Genomic DNA, 20,085 nt, shown 5'->3' with positions numbered 1-20,085 from the left:
ATTTACGCTATAAATATCTTTTAATAGAGAAAGTCCTTTTGTATGTATGGCTGGGAAAAAAGTAAGACAATGATGTCACTTCTGAGACCATGAGACAGAAACATGGAGGTAGTTAGCCTACGCCCCTACCACCATATTCATGCCCGATAATTCGCTCGTCTTAGGAGAATACCGTTTTTCTTTGAAGGGAATCTATACGATGGAAATACAAACCTTTTCTGGAAAATTTCACGGGCATCAAGGCAACGAACAGGGGCACTGCCCCTGTTCGTTGTCTTGATGCCCGCCTTTGATTCGATCATAGAGTAAGGCTCTATGATTCGATTGCGTCCTCGAAGTGAGTGATACAGTCTTTGGATAGAGGGCGCCTTTCCGAAAGACGCCGCGTGTACATCGTTGGTTGACATTAGCCTACAGCGTTGATGAACGGTCTTTGATAACTCGCAACGCTCAGGCTGATCTATGGTACCAGTTAAAAATCGGCACTATGGCAGAATCCGTGGATCTAAAAAAGCTGAAGGTAAAATTGATATTTTTTAGGGTATTTGATGATGTTAATGGTATTTTAGTATATTTAATGCATACTATTTGTTGTGAAGTAATATTTAAGTCATAAAAAGTGATTGTTAAATAAAGGTTTTAAAAGGAAATTCGTAGAGAAAGAGCTTGGTTGTGTGTGATGATTAACATCGTCATGGGATTGTGTGGTTAACCAGTTACGATATGGATGATGAGTCCTGGGAAGACTATTGAAAATCCTGGCTGGAGCCCAGTGGTGCGTCGTGGCATGTGTATGACTTGCACGGTCTTGGCATCGTCTGGAAGAGCGGAGATAAGAAAAGAAAGAAACATGTTTACATGTAGGTTGGTGGCTGGGGAACAAACGACAAGAACTTGCAATGCAATGCATCAATACATTATACATAATTAAGATTAAGATAAGAATTGTAATCTACTTCAAAAATCACAGCTTGTTTTTCTGCCTCTCCAGACCAATCCCCCCAAAAAGGAACAAGCTTAGGTTTTGGGAAAAGTTTCTGTATCCTTCAAGATAAAAGTGCCTCAACTTTCAAATTTCATTTGTATTTTGTAATACTATGAAATATGAATATAGTAGAACTTTTACAAGGACCAATGGAAGTGCCTCTTTTAGCAAAATCTTAACAGTATTGCCCCCTCAAAGATGATATTTAAGGCCTGAAATCTTCGGGCAAGTGTATGGTGTAGGTAGGAGGGAATTGTAGTTTTGAATTGGTTTCAAGCAGATAGACACAGGCCAGTTTAAAAATGAATTGCAGTACGCGTCATCGACTGCCATCTTTGATGTATTAACAAGGGAAAGGTGCATGCGCATCAAAGATGGCGGTCAATGATGATTACTGCAATTTACTAAAAAGGACCCCTGTTATTAGTTAACAAAAAAGTTATTGTTTTACTCAGATAGATGACGTGAATTTACCTTATTTTATTTGGATAGATTCCTGAGCTGAAAAAGGAGCTTACCTCTCGAGGGTTGGCAGTCAAGGGAAACAAACAGGAGCTTGTGGACAGACTCGCTCAGTATCTTGAAGAGAATGGTATGACGTCTGAGGGTTTCATATTTTGCGCTTGCTTACTCCCTCATTAGGAAAGGAGTTTATCACATGGAAGTATGGAAGCAACAACAGATTTTGTCTAATATGTGGATTACACACATTTTACTGTTGTTGAACCAACAACATCAAAAACAAAACTTAAAACAAAAATCTTAATAATAGAAAATTTGCTCAACAATCACTGTATAACTCCTTCACTGTACACCTACATGTGTACAAGGATTGATTTTGGCTATCGATAGAAGACAAATACACCATGGCCAAAGTTCATGGCTCTGCTTATCGCTGAACTATGCACTTACAATCACCATTCTCCGCTTACTGTGCAATCGCTGAATTTCCGCGCTAGCTGTTAAAGGGAAGAGTGCCTAGTTATGTGAAGTACATATGTATGTGCACAAGCAACAATGGGAGACTTTCTGGGACGATAGAGGGCAGCAGACTTACCGGGTAAATCCATTGTTCTCAGAATTATGCGCATGTTCAGAACTACGTAAACAATGGAAATTTACCCGGTATGTCTGCTGCCACCTTGGAAAGTCTCCTATTTCCTGCGACCCAGTGAAAAACACTTGATGTACATACACATGTACATGTAAGTGCGGAATTGCCTGCTTTTGTAAGCGACTATTCTTTGCTGATAACAGAGCTATGAAATTGGGCCCTATTGATTTACCTATAGGTGGGGGAACCTATTATCTTCTTTTAACACACTAATTGTTGCTCACTGATTGTTTAATCCATTACCACTCAACCTTTTTAACACAATAGTTATGTTGAAATTTCTCAAATTTTCTATCCCCTCTTCCAATTTCTTCCACATGTTTTTTTTTTTGCTTGATTACATCAGAAGATGATGATTTTGGCAAAAGTGACATACCGGGGGAAGAATCCGTGACAGAAATCCGAGGTTTGTCAGCCGAATCACCAGCATATTGCTAGTTTTTATTTCAACACGGGCTGTGGATGAACCTCTCATAGCATTTTTATTGTCTTGGCAGTGCTTGGTAGTTTTGAATTTTTCCCTGATAGTGCTGGCTTGATTAACTTTGTAGTTTGCTGCTGTTCCTTCGTAACTCACTAGAGCTATTTGCTGGGGTCCTTCCTCACTCCAAGACAATCTAACATGATGCTTGGTGCACCCAAGCTGTTGGACTCTTGATAATATTGTAATATGCCTGATCCCATGTAGAGAATCATTTTGCTACTGCAGTCCTCAGTCCAACACCGATCAGTTTAATGAACACCCAAACTGTTGGACTCTGAAATGTTGGTGTGCCTGATCTCATTTAAAGCATAATAAGTTTACTAGTGCAGTCCTCAGTCAACCCCTTTCATGCCTCATATAAATACTAATTACATACTTCTGTGTATGTTGCACCCCAACTAAAGAACCGGCCCAACTATAGTTTGGCCCACCCCAACTATAGTTTGGCCCACCCCAACTATAGTTTTGTCAATCCCAAGTACAGTTAGGCATGCCCTAACTACAGTTGGGCTGATTCTATAGTTGGAACAGAAAAGGTCAAGACTGATGGCACTGAAAAAATGTGTTTCTGCGTTTTGGAACAAAGACAAAGGTATTGATGTTTTGCTGAGTGAAATGTACAGTGAAGGTTTTTGTAGAAATTCTAACAGTCCCAAAACTAAAACCCACCTGCTTGAATTCTTTTGGATTAAAGACACTGGACACTATTGGTAATTGTCAAAGACCAGTCTTCTCACTTGGTGTATCCCAACATAAGCATAAAAGAACAAACCTTTGAAAATTTGAGTTCAATCGGTCGTCGAAGTTGCGAGATAACTATGAAAGAAAAAACACCCTTGTCACACGAAGTTGTGTGCTTTCAGATGCTTGATTTCGAGACCTCAAATTCTAAACTTCAGGTCTCAAAATCAAATTCATGGAAAATTACTTCTTTCTTGAAAACTACGTCACTTCAGAGGGAGCCGATTCTCACAATGTTTTATACTATCAACCTCTCCCCATTACTCATTACCAAGTAAGGTTTTATGCTAATAATTTTTTTGAGTAATTACCAATAGTGTCCACTGCCTTTAAAGAACAAAATTTACAAAGAGGTATAAAGTCTTTTAACACATGATCCCTAGTTTCTTTGGCAGGAGACCTTCCTCTCTTAATACTAAAATAATCTTCTACTCTACATGTATGTCGACTCAGCACCGCTTGTTGGGGCTGTTTTTGGTAGTCAGGCTGGCGTGTTTGTGTCTATCTTTCCTCACCTTCTACCTCTGGGACCCTGGTTCAAATCCTGCTGGAATCACTTTGTGGATTGGTTTTCACTCCCAACCTGGGCCTTATTTCAAAGAGCTGCTTACAGCAGAAAATTTTGGCAAACAACAAAATTCTGAATATTAATATTTGGTTTTTTACCCCAAAAAATTCTGCTAATAAAGCAGATTACCAGTCACAGATGCTACATGTGAGATGTTTTTTTTCAGCTGGTAACATTTTTCTGGAAAACATTTTGTGCCGTTAAAAGCAGCTGTAAGAGATTGGGCCCTGATTGCGTGGGGTTTTCCCCTTGAATAATTCTCTGGTGTTTTCCTCCCACATCTAAAACTGAAACTTATTTCCTTGTCTTCTCTCCATTTGGTTTCTTTGCTAACTTATAAGTATGCTAACTTTTCTGAGAGTCCGTGGCCTCTAGACCATAATGAATAGATGAAGTATAACGTTGGTATTTTATGATGTAAAATCAATTGCAGTACTCGTTGCTAAAACATAGGATTCCAACTGCCTCTAGCTACCGGGCAATCTCGTTGGTCTAGTTGGTATGACACTGCTCTAGAATTACAAAAAGTCCTGGGCTCGCATCCCATGCGAGTATTATATGCCTGTGATTTTTTTCACGGAACTCGGGAGGGTGTTGCGTGTGCAGTGCTAACATTAACACACATTGGTGTATGGGTAAAAACCAAAATTGAATAATGTTGGTATTCCTTTTCCAATGATATCTGATTGTTATTTGGACCTGCAGTACCAGTGCAAAATCAAGCACAATTACTTGCTAAGCACAGAAAAATATTGCTTAGCAGAAACAGGCTACACGTCCAATTACATTAAGTTTGCATTGCAAATCAATTTGTCAAGCAGTATTGTTATGGGAGAATCTTCAATAAAGCCAAAGCTTTCATATTTGTGTTTTGCCCTTTGGGTTATTCCCTAACCAATCAGGCCTTGAATTTCACTGCAGTTTTCCTTTGACAAAGGGCACTTCTAGGAGGAAAGTTGAAATTTATATTGGAACAACGCGAAGGGCACCATGGCAAAGCACAGGGAGGGCACCACGGCAATTGCTGTTGGTGCCTTGGGTTATTTTGAGGTCTTGGCCATCACCTACCCTATATCCATCTAAGAACTCCATTCTGCTCTTGGCCGAGCGAGCGGTTGAGAGCGCCGGATTCAGGCTCTGGTGTTTGATCAGCAGAGTGTGGGTTCGAATCCCGGTCGTGACACTTGCTACATATGTAAAATTGGGGAGGTGGTGCTTTCTGCTCTGCCGGTCAGGCTTCGGATTGATGATACCCAAGCCTACATCCGTATGGACTGTAAAAGGGGTAACCCTGTTTCAGCCCTAGGAGTAGGTGGCAACTGCCTCTGGAAAAAAATAATTGTAGCCCACACCTTGTAGTGGCCTTCAGGCCTTGTGTGTCTGGCGACTTGCAAAAAAAAAACAACTCGGCATCCAAAGGCTTGAAATCTCACAATGTTAATCATGTTAATATGACATGCCTGGCCTCATACTACGAATGGCTGATTTTGGTCCAGTAGTAAATCTAAGCCTGGTACTTCACAGAGCCAATGAAAGCAATTGCCTACATGTACATGCCCCATGCCCCTTGAAATGCTCCAGTAGAAATTTACAATTTCCTCATAGGGTGCCCTTTACCAAGGAGAAATTGCCTTGGTGCCCTTGCCCTTTCAAAAACGAAGCACACAGGCCTGTAAATTCATCAAGCTAAGGAAAGAAACAAAAAAGCATCAATTTACTAACTAATCAATGTGGTATCAATTTATCAACTAAATTGGCATAATGGCATGGTATGTAGATGACTTGAGCCTTTTTCACACTACCAATCCCAATACCTGGGTAATAGAAACCCAGGAAAATCCCGGGGAATTTTAACCCCACTGCTACGAAATCCACAAGACTGCAGGGGTCAATTTCACAAAACCTAGGACTAGTCCTAGGAGATATTAAAAACGTATGAATAGTCCTAAGTTAGGACGAGTAACTAGTCCTAACTCAAGATAAGACTAGTCTTAACTCTTTGTGAAATCCACCCCAGGACTTGTAGTAAGAATCTTTATTGGACCGAATTTTTGTTTAGTAAGGCCAGAATCCAAATGAGAAGAGACTTGAATCAAAATAAGAACATCAAAATAAGAACAAAACAGAACAAACACTAAGAGAAGAATGATATACAAAGATGTTGAATTTAAAATAAAAAGACCACCAGACTAGTCCTGTCATGAGTTTCCTGGCCAAACACTGAAATCACTAGTCTCTGGCCTGTGCTCCAGTTTAAAATTCAAGCCCTTAGTAATTAAGTTGTGAAAATAAAGATCAACCACAATTTTCTTGGAATTTCCTCCAGGGAATCTGTCTAGAGTGAAAGGGGCTTAAAGGCAGTGGACACTATTGGTATTTGGTAATTGTCAAAGACCAGTCTTCTCACTTGGTGTATCTTAAAGACACTGGACACTATTGGTAATTGTCAAAGACCAGTCTTCTCACTTGGTGTATCTCAACATATGCATAAAATAACAAACCTGTGAAAATTTGAGCTCAATTGGTCGTTGAAGTTGCAAGATAATAATGAAGAAAAAACCCTTGTCACACGAAGTTGTGTGTGCGTTGAGATGGTTGATTTCGAGACCTCAAATTAAAAATCGGAGGTCTCAAAATCAAATTTGAAATTTCTTGAAAACTATGTCACTTCAGAGGGAGCCGTTTCTCATAATGTTTTGTACCATCAACCTCTCCCCATTTCTCGTCACCAAGTCAGGTTTTATACTAATAATAATTATTTTGAGTAATTACCAATAGTGTCCACTGCCTTTAAGTTTGTCAGAACTAGCAATCCAAAACTAACAAGGCAGCAGAAGGGTTGGTTCCGTTATCATTGGAGGAAATTTTTTCACCACACCAAATCGAAACATATCGCCACTTATTTCTGTGCTTTCTAATTTTGTTGTTACAGATGAAGCCATTCTTGATAATGGTACGGAGCCATCAGATGCAATATTAACGCCTGAAGGTCAGTTTCAAATAAATTCATTTTCAAATAAGAGTGGTAGTTATCATCAGTTCCCTTGAGTGATTCTCTAAAATCCGTTGTTGCTCAAAAGGAAATCCACAAAGCTGAGATAATATGGTAACTCAACACTCAAAACTGTTGGACTGTGATTATGGTGGTATGTCTGATCCCATGTAAAGCGTGTGCAGTCCTCAATCCAACACAATACAGTAACTCAACAACCAAACTGTTGGACTCTGATTATGGTGGTATGCCTGATCCCCAAAGAAGCAGGATCAGTTTACTATACTAGCACATTCGTGAGTCCAACAAAATTGAACAAAACATGCAGTTAGATTTTAATTAAATTATTGTCTATGCATGTATGTGAACAATTTTACAATGTTTGTTACTTGAACAAAATAGTTGCAATGGTAAACCTTTGTACTTTTTAAAAATGTGTTCCTAATTTGTTTGTGTATTTACAGCGGAAGAAGAAGGCGATGGCGATCTTTTAGCTGCAGAGGTGAGATGGGATGCATTTTGCTGTTTTTTTTTTAATCCAGGGCACAACAAATATTTAGTGCCACGAAAGTCCATTTAGTATTTCAGTGGCGTATCGTGTTCAGTTTAGTGAACCGCACTCAATTTTATAGAGCTGTTTAAAGACACTGGACACTATTGGTAGTTTTTACTCTAAATAATTGTTAGCATAAAAAACTTACTTGGTACATGAGGTATCGAGCAATGTAGAGCTGTTGATAAAATAAAGCACTGTGAGAAACTGCTTCCTCTTAAGTCAACAGTTATAAGAGGTAATTTCTTACTCAAATAATAAAGGCAGTGGACACTATTGGTAATTGTCAAAGAAAAAGTTGGTGTATCTCAACATATATATGCATAAAATAACATACATGTGAAAATTTGAGCTCAATCGGTCATTGAAGTTGCGAGATAATAATGAAAGAAAAATAACCCCTGTCACACGAAGTCGGTGCGTTTAGATGGTTGATTTCGAGACCTCAAGTTCTAAACTTGAGGTCTCGAAATCAAATTCGTGGAAAAATACTTCTTTCTCAAAAACTATGGCACTTCAGAAGGAGCCGTTTCTCACAATGTTTTATACCATCAACCTCTCCCCATTACTCGTCACCAAGAAAGGTTTTATGTCAATAATTATTTTGAGTAATTACCAATAGTGTCCACTGCCTTTTAAAGGCTTCAGGCCTGAAGTCTTTTTGCATCGGCATCATTTTTGAACATCGCTTTTTGTGCTATCTTGTAGTTAGCTCCATTGTGATTGGTCTCCCCTTTATCTGGTCTGGATTTTATCTCTATTAGGTTTTATCTTTGTTATATGCAAACTTTTGTTTAAACAAAATGTAAACATGAAATGTTTAGTCTTTTTAACTATTGTTGTGTAATTTCTTGAATTAAATGATAAATCTAATTGAATTGAGCTGAATTGTAAATTGAATTGATTTTTTTGTTGATGAATAATGTGTAAAATATTATACATAGGACAAGCCCGACCTGATAGATGACAATGAAGAGGAACAGCTAAAATTAGTCTTTTTAACTACTGTCGTGTTATTTTTTTAATTGAATAATAAACCTAATTGAATTGAATTGAAAAATTAATTGAATTTTTGTTGACGAATATGTAAAATATCTTATTTTAGGACGAGCCCGACCTTCTAGACGATTATGAAGAGGAACACACAAACTATAGTCTTTTTAACTACTGTCGTGTAATCTTTTAATTGAAAAATTTTAATTTAATATAATTTAAAAAAAATTGACGAATATATAAAATATTTTTTTAGGATGAGCCAGACCTTCTAGATGATGATGAGGAGGAACCAGCAATACCAACCAAAGTAAATGTCATTACACCGGTGGTGTTGACGCAACCGGTAACGTCCCCAGCTAAAGACAAACCAAGTTCACCCACTGGAGTTGCAGAGAAGGTTGCCGTTATGCCACCTGCGGCAAGTGCTGCACTTACCCCTGCTGAGGTAATAAACGTTAAACCTAAGGAATGCGGTTTGTGGGGCCTTCCACTGTTGTTCAATTCCGGTATGCAACTCTTCCACGGATCCACGGTTTTCTGCATTTTATAAAACAGAAATTCGCCGTTGAGAAAAAACTCAGTGTAAAAACAATCCACTGCATGAAAACGAAAACAAATCACGCTAAGAGAAACATGTCAGGATTCTTTAAGTCTGGCTCCACATAATATAGTAACTAAAATTGTTTTAATATATATTTGGTTTGCGGTAACAACATTTGTGTATCTACTTGCCAGGTATATTATGTTCTTGTTAGAGCTTGTCTTGCTTTATATTCTACTATATTCTAATTGTTTTTGTTTGTATTTTTACAGAGAAAAGCCTTGAGAGCAGAAAGATTTAACACACCACTCTCGGAAGCAGCAAAGAAACAAGCAAGATTAGAGAAGTGAGTAACAGCTCCCTGGACAGTACCAGTGTTTATCCCTCTTTCTTACCACAGGTCACTTATTAGTTGACTGCACTTCTTCCCCCTCTTCCTTACACATATAATAGTGTCCATTGTTCTTGAGATGTGTTCTTAATCCCTTTCATGATCAGGTTTTGCGTGCCTTATCTTCTACCAGTAACTAATGTGTATTTGAAATGTCTTTTCTTTTATTGTTAATCGGTTTGTTATGTTCATGTATTATTTCCTTGGTTATTTCCCCTTGTTTTATCTTTTTATCTTTCCCCTTGTTTTAGACTTTTAGCTACTTTGCAAATTTGTAATTTTCGTTTTCAATTTTTTTTTTCCTGCTTAGATTTGGTGGTAAAGCAGCAGCTGTACCCACGTCCCCAACCCAGCCCAAGACACAAGCTAAAGCAACTCCAGTGACTGTAAGTAACAAACTATTTGGGTTTTCTGTAAAAACCAAGTGAGGTTATCTATATGGAAAGGTTTGCGGTAACACCATGTATGAGTTGGGGTGATTCTGAAAAGAACCGTTGGTTTCAACTCTTGATGTTATCTACTTGTGCCGAGTAGAATTTAGAGTAGAAGCCTGGTTCAAGACCAGGACTTGAACCCACAATCTGCTGGTCAGAACACCAGAGCTTGCTGAGTTCATAGTGATTGACTGTTAAAGCAATCGGTAAACAGTATTGTCCAAAGGCCCACACTTCGTGTATCACATATATATAAAATAACAAATCGGTCATCGGAGTCGGGAGAAAATTACAGGAAAACCCACCCTTGTTTGCCCACGTTTTGCCGTGTCATGACATGTGTTTAAAATAAATCTGTTATTCTCGATATCGAGAATTGATCATTGTTTTAATGTTTTCTCAAATAGTAAAGTATTTCATGGAATAGTATTTCAAGGGAAGTCTTTCACCATTACCTTCTGTAAACCCTGTAAGTTATTTGTAAATCTGTGAACTTTTAATTTTTGTTCTGTTCAGAAAGTGTCCAATGGCTTTAAGCCAAGACATGCCAAAACACCTCCTGCACTGTCCACTTTCCCAACAGTTAACTTACTACTTCATTTTCTTACTTTCTGTTTGATCTTTGTGAAGGCTGAAGCGTTAGACAAGTTGAAGAAGAGATCAGAACGGTTTGGTGTTGCAGTGTCACAAGTTGTAAAACAGGTGAGGCGAACTAAATCACTTCGTCGATTTCTTTATTCATCTACATATATTTGTAAAACTAATAAGTATTATGGGTGAATTTTTTTATTGTATAAACTTTAATCTTTTTAATGTCTTAAATATAATGTATTCCTTAATTTTTTACAATATTCTCTGTAGTCTTTTTACGCAGGAGAACCGAAGCACTTTCTAAGGTTTACTTGTATATAAAAAGCAATAAACCAATACAATTGAATTTTGTGTCCTTAAACTTTGCAGCCGTCAATTTCACCAAACTCTTCCCAACTTAGGACTCATCTTAGAACTAAGGACGAGTTCAGTTCCGTATCCAAATACGTAGGACGCATTGAACCCATCCTAAGTTAGGTAGGGTTACTCGTCCTAACTCGAGTTAGGATTAATCCTAGGGTTTCGTGAAATCGGCTGCATCCATTGGGCTGTTGGAGAGCTCATAAGGGTGGTAAGGTGCTTATGTCATAAAAGTAATGGGTGACCAGCCAAAATACCATGCATTGTATATTTTGTTATGATTTTTTTGTATGATTGTATAGACACATGTAGTTTTTGTTGTTGTGATTGTTGTGCTCTTTAAGCACTTATTATCCATTCTTAAATTTTTTGTCAGGAGTTAAGTTTTGGTGTATGTCTCTTTGAACAGACATTTTGTTAGTGGTCACAGCTGGTCTGTTTTACATTTTAAAATATTGCATATTTCTATCGCTTGTAGTTTTCCAGGTGTGATTGATTTGTTGATTTAAACTGATTTGTATTGACCCAATTCACCTGACGACATCATCAGAATAATTTTGGATTCGTAATTTTGGTGGTCAATGTCAACGCGTGTTATTCAGTGACGTGCGCATTTTTAGGTGACGCAGCATTTTCTTGAAACCTATTGACCACCAACATGGTGAGTTTGGCATCAGACGCCGCGTGTGACGCGCGTGCAAGGGGTCAATACCTTTCTTGTTAATCTGATAATGACTTTGTGTTTAAGGGATGTTTTAAATGTTACTCTGTAAGTGCCATGGAGCATTGTGTTTTTTATGGATTAGGCGCTTTATAAATTGTTGCTATTATTATTTTTTTTATATTTATTGTCTGTGACTGATTTCCTGCGAATTTCTGCTGAGCAGAATTTTGTTTGTTAAGCGCCATTTTCTGCTTAACACGATTCCTTATTTATATATTTCTTTCATTGTGACAACTTTAATAGACAGAGGAAGTGGACAGATTGCTGAAGAGGAAGCAACGATTTGGCGTGATCACCAATACGACGGCTACAGAGGGAGGCGTCAAAAGATTATCAACAGAGGGCAGCACAGATGACGCTGAGGTACGTATGATAGCTCAGGCCCATTTGTATCGCTTACAAGGTCTTGACTCTTCACATAATGTCCTAACTACCATATCTGTCTGACGAACATTGGTTTAACGTCTGTTTACAAGGTCTTGACTGTATTCACATAATGTCTTAACTACCATATCTGTCTGACGAACATTGGTTTAACGTCTGTTTACAAGGTCTTGACTGTATTCACATAATGTCTTAACTACCATATCTGTCTGACGAACATTGGTTTAACGTCTGTTTACAAGATCTTGACTCTATTCACATAATGTCTTAACTACCATATCTGTCTGATGAACATTTGTTTAACGTCTGTTTACAAGGTCTTGACTCTATTCACATAATGTCTTAACTACCATATCTGTCTGACGAACATTGGTTTAACGTCTGTTTACAAGGTCTTGACTATTGACATAATGCCTTAACTACCATATCTGTCTGACGAACATTGGTTTAACGTCTGTTTACAAGGTCTTGACTGTATTCACATAATGTCTAAACTACCATATCTGTCTGACGAACATTGGTTTAACGTCTGTTTACAAGGTCTTGACTCTATTCACATAATGTCTTAACTACCATATCTGTCTGACGAACATTGGTTTAACGTCTGTTTACAAGGTCTTGACTCTATTCACATAATGTCTTAACTACCATATCTGTCTGACGAACATTGGTTTAATGTCTGTTTACAAGGTCTTGACTCTATTCACATAATGTCTGAACTACCATATCTGTCTGACGAACATTGGTTTAACGTCTGTTTACAAGGTCTTGACTCTATTCACATAATGTCTTAACTACCATATCTGTCTGACGAACATTGGTTTAACGTCTGTTTGCAAGGTCTTGACTCTATTGACATAATGCCTTAACTACCATATCTGTCTGACGAACATTGGTTTAACGTCTGTTATTATGATGTGCTCAAATCAAGAAATATTCGATCCATTAACTAGACGACAGTAGTTATTATTGTCATTGTGAAATCAGCAGTTAGCTTGATAGCAAGTCCTGCAGTCTAAGGCCGTGTCCGAATTGGTGGCTACGGCTGCGGCTACGACCGTTGTCAGGGGTGTTGCTAAGGGCGTCCTATACTTCAATGCATGATGACGCGGCGATGTAGCCGTAGCCGTCATATCGGATCCGGCCTCACTACTAGATCACAGCTGTGCACAGTGATCTATGTAATGGGTGGTTAGTGCTCACCTAGTTCTGACTCTTAGCTTGTGATGTTTGTAATTGTGATTAGGCTTTTCCAATGTATATGTTTTTATGCTGAGTTAAAATTCCTTTTCATATGACTTCTTCATTAATTGTAATTTATTTTTATAATACTGTTACCCTCTCCCCAGGGTTATGGGGTATGTTCCAGGTTGGAATTAAACGTAATACAATACTATTGTAAGTATTAAAGAAGTAGTTTTAGTAGTAGTAGTAGTAGGCCTACATATAGTAGTTTTATGTTGAAATACCAAAAGAAACACACTTTCTCAGTTAAATTATTACAATTTGTGGTCCGTTTTTATTTTTCTCGCAGGCAAAGAAGAAGAAGCGAGCAGAGAGATTTGGATTGTAAGATTGATCACCGTGGCAATGCCTTTGTGTCGCTCAGTCTGGGATCAAAGCTTGGACTCTCCAAACTTCACCACTTGAGGGGGTTGGGATCATAGCTTGGACTCTCCAAACTTCATCATTTGAGGGGTTGGGATCATGGCTTTGACTCTCCAAACTTCACCACTTGAGGGGGGTCGGGAAACGGTCAAGATACATTGTGTCTTGCACAAAATGGTTGTACCCTCTGAATGTGTTTTTACACAATACACTGTATACAGTGATTATGCATATTTATGTTGTAGTGTTGTTCTGACCCATAGAATGAGAACCCAGTAAGCGCTGAGCTCGACTGCACTGTTGTATCCCACTTTGGACGAAGCCTACCACGTGACCTTTGACATCATGTGTTTTTAAAGTAGCCACTGAGCCTGGACTTGAAAACGAAATCTTACACTTTTTTTAAGACTGATGTGGGATGTCTGATTTCTCTCACATTTTTACGTGAGTAAAGTTGGCACATCTCAAAAACTTCTTGTAACTCTTCAATTTATGCTAATTATGACACAAAATGTGAAATTCCCCATAATAAGCAGTGTAGTATTTTGCCTGCAATCAAGGACCTGGAATGTACAAGGGTGCCCTTTTTGTTCACAAAGGTTGCCTTGTTTCTTGATACCAAAATGGCAAAATGATAGCGACTTTCATGTATAGGAAAAGGTCCAAATTGACCTTTCTCTTGTTTTTCTGATTCATCAGAATCAAATGAGTTGCTGACATTGTTTCAGCTTGGTTTAGAGTGTTAAGAGTAAATATCTCAACATTTCTGCACAGTATATTTATATTTGGAGCTTCACCATCATTTCGTCCCCCCCCCCCAAAAAAAATACACCAACCCATTAACCGCCACTTGGTGTATTGACCAATCTAAACCTTAAACGCATGCTCATAAGTCTTTGGAACTCAATCGATCGTTCTGCCAAATATATCTGTAGTCAGTTCACCAGGTTTGAAAAAGTTCACCTTCCTTCGTTCGAAGCGAGTAGTTTATTTGGAGCCAATCTCTTCCATGTAAATTTATTATAGTTCTTCCGACAAGTTAAACACAGCAGGATTGGTAATATTGCTTTCTAAGCCTTGTACAAAAACACAGGGAATTTTCACCAATGAAAATTTTCCTGCTGTCTGGGCCTTGGTCGAAAAAGCCTTAATCTATTGAAAAACACAACACAATGCCCACAGATTTACATTAAACTACACAGTTTGAAGATTATGATAATAGAAAGCTTCCCTTGAAATTTTACTTACTGAGGTGCTGTAGTTTTTGAGAAATGAGTAAAGCAAATAATTTTTGTTTCAGTTTTAGCATGTAAAAATGCATTAATCAGTTATGCTATGATTATGGCATAATACCATAACTGGTTGATGGGATTTTACATGCTAGAATAGTTATTTTGTGACTTGTTTTACTCATTTCTCAAAAACTACAGAACCTCAGTGAGTAATAACTGAAGGGAAGCTTTCCACTATCATTATCTTCAAACCCTGTCAAGTTTAATGTAAATCTGTGGACATTTTGAAAAAGTACCCAAATCCTTTAAAGGCAGGGTATACTTTTGGTAATTGTCAAAGACCAGTGTCCTTTGGTGTATCCCAACAAATGCGTAAAAGAAACTGGTCATCAAATTTGCAAGAAAATAACGAAAGAAAAAACACCCTTGTTACATAGAATTGTGTGCTTTCACACCAGATCGAAATTTCGAGGGGTGAAAAATTACCCTTTTTTCTAAAACTGAATTACTTCAAGGGGGGCTGTTACTTACGATGTTTTAAAAAATAAAAGCAAAAGCTCTCCAGTGCTCTTTACCGAGTAATTTTTTATGGTCATTACCTTTTGGAGTATTTACCAAAGGTATACCCTCCTTTTAAGTTGTAGTTTTTATTATGATATGTAAATTGGGGATAGAAATGAATGTACTCTTCCAAAAACCAGGGATTATCTTTGATTTTGGCCAAATGAAATTCTTTTGTCAGATAGTTGCAGTATTAAAATGTACATGTATAACTAAGGGAGAAAATTAGTCTGGCCCCTTGTTTGTATAACAGGAATCCTTACTGTCAATCGCTTATGCGTCAAGGAACTGAACTGAACAAAGATGGTTGATGTAGGCTAACTGTCTATTTTTAAAGTCTACTAGTTGCAAAACGGATCTGGCCGAGTGTTAATAACTGCTCTTTGATTTGACCTTGTTTTGTAGATATTCAGGGTGTTACTATACTAAATAATTTGTCTCTTTTTTTCGACCTTTCTTATTTCTCTTCCATTCATTTTTGTTTAAATCAAATTCCTAAGATGCTTTTGCTCGAAAGTAAAGTCTGTAAAGTCATTGTGAATCTGGCAAAATGCTTTGATGATGTTGAGATAGAAATCCCAAATCCTCTTAAAGATCCAACTCTTGGTTTTGCTGGTACCTGATGTTGTTACTTTAGCCCCAAATCACTCACCATCGGCAGAAGACCAGGGTTCATTTTCTTGGCTCTGCTTACCACAGAATTCTGCGCTTGCGACCACCATTCTTAGCGTGATGGGCATGCGCCGAAATTCAGCTCTAGCTGTGTAAGCGAAGATTACCTGGTAGTGTGGAGCATACAAACAAAAAATCCATGCTAACCAGTGAAATAAGTGTGTAATTCACTGCTTAAGGTAATTAGAGCCATGAATTGTTTTCTGCTTAGCTGCTGTTTCCGCTTAAGCAGCTCTGTGAGTTTGGGACCAGTCTTCTATTTACAGTTTAAATGGTTGAGTGTTAGGTTTGTTGCTTTATTTGTTTGTTTATAGATGATCTTCTCGTCAAGGGAATTAAAACTCTCACAAGGGGATATAAAGTCAAAGCTGGCAACAGCCATTGGTTTAACGTCTATGATTTATATTGCACAAATCAAGAAGTTGTGAATCGGTGGTTATTTTGGTTGGATTCAAACCCACAACCTTGTGATTAAAAATCCAGCAGTCTAACCACTGGACCACAGTGACTTAAGAGTTCAGTGTTTCGATGGATTTAGAATGACTAGTGGTCAGAGTGTCTCGGGAGTTAAACTTTATGTGTAGTTTTTTGTTAAACTCTTTTTCACTTGCAACTTTTAGGGATTCCGTAGGGGTTTGTTTGTATACCACTTGTAAATAGTATTTTAAATGTACAATTGTTTTTAGGTTTTTTTTTTAAATGTTGTATAATTTGTGTGTTTATCACCAGTTTGCTTACTTCTGTCTTTCAGTCAGATGTGTCACGTTTTTCTGTAACAAAAGTCAGTATGGAAATTCTTTATATAGTCAGTGCTCTAAAGAAAAGTAGAAGTGGGCTAATTGAAGAGAAATGAAATTCTAGACCTAACTTTCAAGCAATATTTAACCGCAAAAGGAGCTCTTTAAGATTTGCCCCATCTTCTAAATTTAAATGCAATTTTGAACGGATTGCCTGTATTTGCCTCTTTTTTTCTCTCAATGGTATTTTAAAGACTTTTTCCCTCTGTATTTTGTACATTTTCAATGACTTTTGCAAGCCATATGGCAATAAACAGTCTTCAGACAGATATTTCAACGTAATAAATAGTGAAAACTGGAAGTGATTTGTCTCTGTGTTTCTTCAGACCTTTTCCAAATTTTGACTCGGGCTCAAGTTAGCAGTAAATAGCAGGGTCGAGCGGTGGGTCACCGGACCCAAGGTGTGGTGGTGTTGTCAGCAGCAGAGTGCAAGTATTGATTCCCGGTCATGACACTTCTGCCCTCGAGCAAGGCACTTAAAAGCAGTGGACACTATTATTACTCAAAATAATTATTGGCATAAACTTTTTTTAGTGACAAGTAATAGGGAGAGGTTGATGGTATAAAACATTGTGGGAAACATCTCCCTCTGAAGTGCCATAGTTTTCGAGAAAGAAGTAATTTTCCATGAATTTGATTTCGAGACCTCAGATTTAGAACTTGAGGTCTCGAAATCAACCATCTAAACGCACACAACTTCGTGTGACAAGGGTGTTCTTTCTTTCATTATTATCTTGCAACTTCGATGACCGATTGAGCTCAAATTTTCACAGGTTTGTTATTTTATGCATATGTTGAGATACACCAACTGTGAAGGCTAGTCATTGACAATTACCAATAGTGTCCAGTGTCTTTAACCATAGTTGCTGTGTAAAAAGTTGGGAAGGTAGTGTATTCTGCTCTACCTACCAGCCAGCCTCCTAGTTGATGAAACCCATACCTACATCCTTATGGACTATGAAGGGGGTATTCCCTGTTGCAGTCCTAAGGGTAGTGCATTCTGCTCTTCCAGCCAGTTTCCCATTGGATTATACCCATACCTACATCCTTATGGACTGTGAAGGGGGTATTCCCTGTTGCAGTCCTAAGGGTAGTGCACCCTGCTCTTCCAGCCAGCCTCCTAGTTGATGATACCCATGCCTACATCCTTATGGACTATGAAGGGGGTATTCCCTGTTGCAGTCCTAAGGGTAGTGCACCCTGCTCTTCCAGCCAGCCTCCTAGTTGATGATACCCATGCCTACATCCTTATGGACTATGAAGGGGGTATTCCCTGTTGCAGTCCTAAGGGTAGTGCACCCTGCTCTTCCAGCCAGCCTCCTAGTTGATGATACCCATGCCTACATCCTTATGGACTATGAAGGGGGTATTCCCTGTTGCAGTCCTAAGGGTAGTGCACCCTGCTCTTCCAGCCAGCCTCCTAGTTGATGATACCCATACCTACATCCTTATGGACTATGAAGGGGGTATTCCCTGTTGCAGTCCTAAGGGTAGTGCACCCTGCTCTTCCAGCCAGTTTCCCATTGGATGATACCCAAACCTACATGTAAATCCTTTATGGACTGTAAAGGGGGAAACCCTGTTTCAGCACTTGGAGTTGGTGGCAACTTGACAGTTGATTTGGGTAGACAACCCAAATCATTCAAGTGTAGGGGCCATCCATGGCCTTGTGATGTGAGGGATCTCGCATGAAAACAAAATCTGTACTCCAAAATTTATGTTGAATCTCGAGCCTAAACCTACATGTAGGTTTAGAAAAGGCATGTATATATATTGTTTAGCGGCCATTTTGTTTTCCTTTCGTTCAACACGGTGTAACCAAAAAGAGTCTGAAAGGAAAGTCTGGTTTTAAATGCGCTCGGTCCCAGCAAATTGTCAACAGGGTCTTCCAGGTCTTGACTATAACACTGATGTGTATATATATACATGTATACATAAATAACTCCCTATTACCACTTCCTGTTTATGAAAGATTCATCTATTAATAAAAATGTCCCATTGTTTAAACCATTGCAATAATTATTGTCATTCTTTGCGTTCTACTAAAAATGGTCTCCATGATTTTAGTTCCTTTGGGCATGTGTGCATGAATGAAATATGGGCAATGAAATGTGAGCTTAAATTTTCATTCATTTTTAAAGGGCAAAATTTAGCATTTCAGCTACCAATTCCTCAAGAGGAATATTACAAAAAAAGGGAAATAAAAGCCATCATCGATTAAACACTTCAAATGAATCCCTTAAAAAGTGGTGGCCAGATGCAGATACTTTCAGTGGCATTTCCTTCATTTTCTACAATCTTTGATAAATCTAAACAGGGCTTTACTAGAGTTTAATGCCACCCCACTACACAACAAAAAAAGACAAGATTTGTGGAGATAACTCTTCTCGTGTTTTTAAAATAAATATTTATTTGAACACAAGCTCGCTTCCGAATAAAATATGATTCCACATTATTTCCAGTTTTAATTTTAGTTTTTCCAAACTTTTCTTAACCATCTTTGTTTAACACCTAAACTTTTTAGAAATCATTAAATAATAGAAATCACGATTGTGTAAATACATAGATGAATTGATCATTGGTACTGGCAAAGTGGAAGCAACAAAGGGAGCAACAATAATTGTCATCTTTTGTGTACAAATATTCAATTTTGTTATTGCGCCATGAGCACTTTTATGGATTTGTGCGCTTTATAAGTTTTCATTATTATTATTATTATTATTATTATTATTATTATTGTTATTGTAGAAACCAGGCCTGATATTTTACAGAGGCAACAAAGGCGATTGGTGGTGCCCTTGAAATGCTCCAGTAGAATTTTACAATTTCCTCCTTTACCAAGGAGAAATTGCCTTGGTGCCCTTTCCCTTTCAAAAACGAAGCATACAGGCCTGTAAATCCATCAAGCTAAGGAAATAAACAAAAAAGCATATGAGATGATTTTTTAGTATTTGATACAGGCCTGCTAAACCACAGACTGTTTTCCAATACAAGTATAAAAAGTCATGGCACTTTTTATGTGCTGGTAAACTATAAATCACAACTTCAGACACTGCATTTCAGCCAGTGTGCTGAGATAAAAACCACAAAATACAAGCAAAGAACCCAAATTCTTCTCACTTGGTGTATCCCATCATAACCATAAAATAACAAGCCTGTGAAAATTTGGGCTAATTATTGGTCATCGAAGTTGTGATGAAATTAAAAACACCCTTGTTGGACGAATTTGTGTGCTTTCAGATAAGAATAAAAGACTTCTAGCTAGAAGTCTTTTATTATTTTAGTAAGAAATTACCTCTACGTTACTTCAGAGGGAGTCGTTTCCCACTATGTTTTATACTATCAACAGCTCTCCAA

General features: G+C 38.0%; 1 protein-coding gene across 2 annotated transcripts; it reads left to right on the top strand.

The window, feature by feature from the left end:
• The first annotated feature begins 429 nt into the window (after nucleotides 1–429).
• On the top strand, nucleotides 430–13,480 carry LOC117300380 (SAP domain-containing ribonucleoprotein-like). 2 transcript variants are annotated; one of them, XM_033784158.1, is made up of 11 exons: nucleotides 430–520; nucleotides 1,478–1,577; nucleotides 2,446–2,505; nucleotides 6,825–6,881; nucleotides 7,349–7,386; nucleotides 8,687–8,878; nucleotides 9,247–9,320; nucleotides 9,676–9,751; nucleotides 10,430–10,501; nucleotides 11,718–11,837; nucleotides 13,393–13,480. In XM_033784158.1, exons 1-11 carry the CDS (start codon nucleotides 488–490, stop codon nucleotides 13,429–13,431), a joined length of 861 nt encoding a protein of 286 aa, XP_033640049.1. In that variant the 5' UTR covers nucleotides 430–487; the 3' UTR covers nucleotides 13,432–13,480. The 2 variants fall into 2 exon arrangements, with proteins under 2 accessions (XP_033640049.1, XP_033640050.1); XM_033784159.1 differs by lacking the exon at nucleotides 2,446–2,505.
• Nucleotides 13,481–20,085: the final 6,605 nt, after the last annotated feature.

Source organism: Asterias rubens, chromosome 15, assembly GCF_902459465.1.
Source record: "Asterias rubens chromosome 15, eAstRub1.3, whole genome shotgun sequence".
Lineage (NCBI taxonomy): Eukaryota > Metazoa > Echinodermata > Asteroidea > Forcipulatida > Asteriidae > Asterias > Asterias rubens.
Note: the sequence above shows the minus strand (reverse complement) of the source record. Positions and strands in the feature narration are given on the sequence as shown.

Coding starts and splice junctions, on each gene's coding strand:
- LOC117300380 (XM_033784158.1), top strand. CDS start 488: ATGGCAGAATCCGTGGATCTAAAAAAGCTGAAG. Junction 9,321..9,675: donor AAACAAGCAAGATTAGAGAA/GTGAGTAACAGC, acceptor TTTCCTGCTTAG/ATTTGGTGGTAAAGCAGCAG. Junction 10,502..11,717: donor TGTCACAAGTTGTAAAACAG/GTGAGGCGAACT, acceptor CAACTTTAATAG/ACAGAGGAAGTGGACAGATT.